The sequence below is a fragment of the Salvelinus alpinus genome, chromosome 2, assembly GCF_045679555.1.
Source record: "Salvelinus alpinus chromosome 2, SLU_Salpinus.1, whole genome shotgun sequence".
NCBI classification, from domain to species: Eukaryota; Metazoa; Chordata; class Actinopteri; order Salmoniformes; family Salmonidae; genus Salvelinus; species Salvelinus alpinus.
This window is the reverse complement of record NC_092087.1, coordinates 85543999-85550094: the sequence shown is the minus strand read 5'-3', so window position 1 is coordinate 85550094 and position 6096 is coordinate 85543999. Positions and strand designations below refer to the sequence as shown.

At 40.1% G+C, this 6096-nt stretch overlaps 1 protein-coding gene across 3 annotated transcripts; it reads right to left on the bottom strand.

Annotated features, from left to right (window-relative positions):
* Positions 1 to 1981: 1981 nt before the first annotated feature.
* On the bottom strand, positions 1982 to 5511 carry LOC139545253 (B-cell receptor CD22-like). Of its 3 annotated transcripts, none has more exons than XM_071352837.1 (7): positions 5177 to 5511; positions 4453 to 4655; positions 3885 to 4149; positions 3484 to 3574; positions 3238 to 3313; positions 3004 to 3096; positions 1982 to 2906 (listed from the first exon to the last, which is right to left on the bottom strand). In XM_071352837.1, exons 1-7 carry the CDS (start codon positions 5307 to 5309, stop codon positions 2838 to 2840), a joined length of 930 nt encoding a protein of 309 aa, XP_071208938.1. In that variant the 5' UTR covers positions 5310 to 5511; the 3' UTR covers positions 1982 to 2837. The 3 variants fall into 3 exon arrangements, 2 of the variants coding, with proteins under 2 accessions (XP_071208938.1, XP_071208946.1); XM_071352845.1 differs by having other exon boundaries at positions 3274 to 3313; positions 5177 to 5509; XR_011669019.1 differs by lacking the exons at positions 3885 to 4149; positions 4453 to 4655; positions 5177 to 5511 and having other exon boundaries at positions 3274 to 3313; positions 3484 to 3871.
* Positions 5512 to 6096: the final 585 nt, after the last annotated feature.

The window sequence follows — 6096 nt, the reverse complement described above, 5'->3', positions numbered from 1 at the left end:
TTTGAATTGATTTGAGAGAGAGAGAGAGAGAGAGAGACAGAGAGAGAGAGAGAGAGAGAGAGAGAGAGAGAGAGAGAGAGAGAGAGAGAGAGAGAGAGAGAGAGAGAGAGAGAGAGAGAGAGAGAGAGAGAGAGAGAGAGAGAGAGAGAGAGAGAGAGAGAGAGAGAGAGAGAGAGACTTGAAAGTGAAAGTCCTCAATGGTGATGCCCGTGCTAAAACTGTCTTTTGGGCATTGGAGTCCTCTATCTACAGGTATCTCTATGGAGGACATATGAAAACACCTGCTCCCGCCTGCAAAATCCGGCATTAGTCTGTCATTTTTACTCTGTCAAAGGTTATGATATGAGTTGATTGGTAAGACTTGCTTTTATATGTTTATAAATGATATCTGATGTTTTGACAAAGACAGATGTACTGGGTACTTTATCATCAGCCTGGTGCTCTCCAGCTCCACCCCTGGACAGTAGGACAAACAGCAGGCACCAATGTTTTGGAGTAAACACTGTCGAACTGACGAACGAAGTCAGCTTGCAGGCGCCAGGCCCGCCACAAGGAGTCGCTAGAGCACGATGAGACAAGGACATCCCGGCCGGTCAAACCCTCTCCTAACCCGGACGACCCTGGGCCAATTGTGCGTGCCTCATGGGTCTCCCGGTCACAGCCAGCTGTAACACAGCCTGGGATTCATTGTTGAATTTGCAATTTCCAACTTGTTATGTAACGTTTATGTCCAATGGCCGATGAGCACCAGTACGTTTTGTCTATAATTTCTCTTCATATAACAAGGTTTGAGAAGGATTTGCCAGTAGATTGCCGACTTGATGCATGATGATGACTGCTTGCCAGCTAAGATTTTGAAAGTATGATGTTGACATAATCAGTCCAATCAAAGCTACAGTCTGTGGCCAATGACCTTGAGCCTTCTTGGATGTGCACTTCAAAGGGCTTGAATTTTCGAGCTCTCCCCGTAGATTTTGCGGTGAAGTAGTGTCCCCATGAGTGACAGAACACTGAGCCAATCAACTAGAGAACATTACCAACCCCTGCGCTCCGCTGCTGGCTGGCTGGCTGCCCCACCACCACAGAAGTCACTGAGCTGAAACACCTGCATTTTGGAGCTGCAACAACGAGACCATGTTCGTATGCGACTTTATTAACTTTAAAAAATATATATTAACTATTTTTTACATTGTTTGCAAACCGATATGTGACACGTGTTAATGCCAAAATAACATGAAAAAAAGCAACAACAAAAAAAGCTAAACAGGTGGAGCTCTGCCACACCTGCCATGAATGACGTGTCGCTAATGCATGTATCTAGAAACTACGGACAAGTTGACGAACAAATAGCCCACCAAAATGTCTGAAATTATAATCAGAAACATGTCTATATCAGGCAAAAAATAAATCCTGCCCCCCCTGTCAAAAAAAATCCTTCACAGTCTTTGACTGTAGCCTGTAGCGAATTTTCTATATTTGCGGGTTAGTGTTGGGTGGTGAGGGCCTCAGATTTTCACTTTATCACATAGTCGTGAGGTTGCAGATGGGTTATTAGCAGTTGTGGGCGGTTGCGGGTTAACAAACAGCTGACCGGCGCACCACTAGCGTGTGTGCATGCATGTCGTTGGTGAGGAACAGTGCTTGGTGTTGATCGGTTTAATAGTGACATCATGTGTCCAATAGTCAAAAATACAAGAAACAACAGCAGAGGGGAAATAGTTATGAATCAATGTATTAATAGTTGATCAAAGAATCAGTGTATTTATTGTCTTAAATGTTGATCCAAATTGTAAAAACTGCAAAGGTAAACGTATTTAATGTATCTAAAATAGGTACTAATTAATAATTTGGTAATAAAATAAGTGATCATGACACTAAACAATATGGTATTACATAATATAAAAGAATAATGAATATAAAATGTGCAATAATGTCTGACAGCAATACAAAGTAAATAATTAGGAGAAACCTGGTCCAAGAGCAAGAAGTAATAAAAAGATTTTATCAATATTAGTCACTGAGAAATGTAGACCTATTTTTGTTATAAAACTCTGGAAAGGGCAAATCCCATAGAAAAAGAGCAGATACATAATATTAATCTACAGAGAGTAAACAGAAAAGTGGGCTTTTTGTGTTGTAGAAAATCCAGAAATGGTCAAATCTCATAGAAAAACAGCAGAAGCATAATCTTATTTATCATCAATATACACAATTATCATTACAAGGAAAGATAATTCAACTCCAGCATTTACAAAAACTTCTTGACATGTCACCAAGAAGCATAATTACAAAAATATGACGTCATGCCACTGAGCAAGGCAGTTAACACATTGTTCACCGGGCACCGAAGATGAGGATGTCGATTATGGCAGCCCCCCGCATCACTCGGATTCAGAGGGGTTGGGTTAAATGTGGAAGACACATTTCAGTTGAATGCATTCAGTTGTACAATTGACTAGGTATCCCCTTTCCCTTTCCTTAACTTTACAAGAAAATAAAAATAATGACATAATTTTCTAAAAAGTTAAAGCTCATTATCTGGAAAGCCTTCTAGATATCATAGCAATATGGTAGCAGGAGTATAGAGGTGTAAGTCCTAGCTTGATTTGGTGCTGAAGCTCTTCATCCAGGTTCTGTGGTGAGTCTCTACAGTCCAGGTTCTGTGGTGGTTGTCTTCAGTCCAGGTTCTGTGGTGGTTGTCTTCAGTCCAGGTTCTGTGGTGGTTCTCTTCAGTCCAGGTTCTGTGGTGGTTGTCTTCAGTCCAGGTTCTGTGGTGGTTCTCTTCAGTCCAGGTTCTTTGGTGGTTCTCTTCAGTCCAGGTTCTGTGGTGGTTCTCTTCAGTTCTCATAATCTGAGGGCTCAGCATCTATCTGAGGGACTGTGTCACTAGGGGAGTCCCTCACATTCTGAAAGAAAACACAATGAACACATTACACACCACTCTATAAAATTTTTATGGATTCAAACACACACACAAACACACACACAAACACACACACTTACTGTCAGGGTGTCATACTCTGGTGACCTGGTATTCATGTTCAGAGGTGAGTACATGTCACTGTTAGGGTCACTGTTAGGGTCTGGATGGACACTCTGTGCAGAGAGAGAGAGTGAGAGAGAGAGAGAGAGAGAGGGTGTTGTCATGGTAACAGTGAAAATAGTATGAGAGAGACTGTTATGAATGTTGTGAATGAATGAATGAATGACTGTTGTGACATAGTAAATTCATGTCACCAGGTGTGGAGGTGGAGGCATAGCTGATATCATCACCTCTGTGTCTGCTGTGACATCACTTCCTCCTGTGGATCTCCTGTAAAGAGGGACAGAGTGAGATATGCTCTCTAGTGACCTCTAGTGGAAGTTTATATGTTACAAAAAAACTTTTGCACATGAATGAATGAATGAATGAATATATGAATGCATTCATAACAAATCAGAGTGCTAAGGGGAAATTATAAAACATTTGAAAAATTCTGTCACCTGAACCACATGAGTCCAGAGAGACAGAGGATGAGAACCAGAACAACCACTATGATTCCTACAGCTGCAGTCAGAACTGATGTTTGTTTCCCTAAAATAAAATATGGATGATATGAGTACATGCCATGTTCTAATAAATTAAAAACAAATATAATATGGTAAAACCTGTCTCCTCCCCTTCATCCACACTGATTGAAGTGGATTTAACAAGTGATAGGGGATCAAAGCTTCACCTGGATTCACCTGGTCAGCCTGTCTATGTCATGGAAAGAGCAGGTGTTCTTAATGTTTTGTACACTCAATGTTTAATTAAAACCAAAGTAAAAAAAAGCCAAATTCAAAATATTAACATGAGATTGAATCATATAGTTTTGTTTTGAGGTATAAGGATGAAACTTTACCTGCTACAATGATCTTCAGAGCAGTAGAGTTATTAGATGCTATTGTATTCTCAGCCTCACAGTAATATTCTCCTCTGTCCTCAGAGCTAATGTTAGTGATGCTGTAACTCTGTCCTGATGCTTTTGGTGAGGTTACGTTCTTCTTGTACCAGGTGTATTTGTCCACAGGTGGGTTGGCATCACTGCTGCAGGTCAGAGTCACTGAACTGCCCTCCACTATTTCACCAGAGGGACTGACTGACACTGAGGTGTTCTTTGGGCCATATGGTGGACAATATGTAACAACACATTGTTCATACATAGAGCTTTACATGAGGAGCATCATGGAACTTGGACTTATAATAAAAATAAATGAAATATTAATATAAATATGTATAACATGAATGTAACAATACAGTGTTTGTGAAGTATTTGTAGTTAACTACAGTAATGAGATGAGTACAATCATGGAACTTGGACATAGATTGAAATAATAGATAGATTTCCTATCTGTTCCACTGCAAATCAACACTAACCAATGATTGGATGATTTTGGAAGACTTTGAAACGTGTAACAGTCACACTCACACACTGCAGCAGAATTGATGCCTTTTACAGCACAGTAGAAGCTGTCTTCAGTTTTTAAGTACACTGAGTACGAGGGGGAGGAGGCCCCTTGTACAATCGTACTGTTCCTGTACCAGGTGTAGGTGGGGTTACCAGTCAGAGTACAGGTGGTGCTACAGGTCAGTGTCATTAACCACCATGTAGTGGTCACCTTCACCTGCAGGTCTGGAGTAGATAACATTAAAACCCTCAATGAACTGTTGTCTAGTTCAAATGAGGCAGGAGTGGACGTTCTCAAATCATAAATTCAGACATTCCTATTTTACGCATACTTTCATATTAATTATATTATTTCAATACAAATCAAGACAATTTTCCTGAACCAATTAAACAGATCAACACTATATATAATATCACTGTACCTGTAACAGACAGAGTGATTAAACAGATCAACACTATATATAATATCACTGTACCTGTAACAGACAGAGTGATTAAACAGATTAACACTATATATAATATCACTGTACCTGTAACAGACAGAGTGATTAAACAGATCAACACTATTTACAATATCACTGTACCTGTAACAGACAGAGTGTTTAAACAGATTAACACTATATATAATATCACTGTACCTGTAACAGACAGAGTGATTAAACAGATCAATACTATATATAATATCACTGTACCTGTAACAGACAGAGTGATTAAACAGATCAATACTATATATAATATCACTGTACCTGTAACAGACAGAGTGACTCCAGGGCTACCAGTATACTTCCCTCCAGTCTGATCTGTTATAAATTTGAACTTGTACTCAGCTGAGTCACTCTCTCTCAGGTCTGTGATTTTCAGGGTGTGGCCATTCATCATAACGCTACGGTACGTCACACGACCTTTGTAGTCTGGGTCGTCTCTCAGATTTACAATTTTAGTGAACCAGAAGGTTGTTGTGACTGTACCACTGGGATATGTGTAAAAGCAAAACAGATCCACTGTTGACCCCTTCAAGGTACAGATACTCTGAGGGGTGTACGTCGCACTCCAGCCATCCTGACCCAGTACCACTGAAACACAGTCACACAACACAATGGTATCATAATTAGGGCAAGGTCTATTGGTTCACACTGACAGTAGGGTTTGTCTCCACTTTGTTGCTTTAGTTGCTGAGTTGAGTGTGAATGGAAACCACAGAAGACTATTTAAGTGAAGTGGAGACGCCTAACAGAACACACCAGAATATCATTATGATTCTTAACCTTTTATAAATGTCTGTAGATTATTAAACAGAGCAACTAAAATATAAGAATGACACCATACCTGCTACAGACCAGAGAAAGACCACCAACACACTTCCTGCTGTTCTCAAGGCCATTGTTGCATCTCCCACCCTGCAGTCTTAGAAACATAAACAACAACTCACTCAATACCTGGTGACTAACTCCACCTGATACATTGAAGTAGAAACTGTAAATTGGGTACAGGGCCTCATTACTGAAAATGAACCAGGCTCATATTGTGTACTGTATTGTGCTACAGATGTAGGATCTAATTTGATCACTCTTTTGTTGTAGAGAATTTTCCTGCTTCCTCAAAATGCAAACTTGTAGTGTATTCAAGGTTTAAAAAGGCTTCTAACTTTCACGGATCCCTCCAGTAC

What these genes read in the sequence shown, in the direction of transcription:
- LOC139545253 (XM_071352837.1), bottom strand. Translation starts at nt 5,309, where the DNA reads ATGATGAATGGCCACACCCTGAAAATCACAGACCTGAGAGAGAGTGAC. An exon ending in TCTGAAGATCATTGTAGCAG is followed by an intron (nt 3,575 to 3,884) that starts GTAAAGTTTCAT and finishes ATTTTATTTTAG; the next exon opens with GGAAACAAACATCAGTTCTG. An exon ending in TGCCTCCACCTCCACACCTG is followed by an intron (nt 3,097 to 3,237) that starts GTGACATGAATT and finishes CTCTCTGCACAG; the next exon opens with AGTGTCCATCCAGACCCTAA.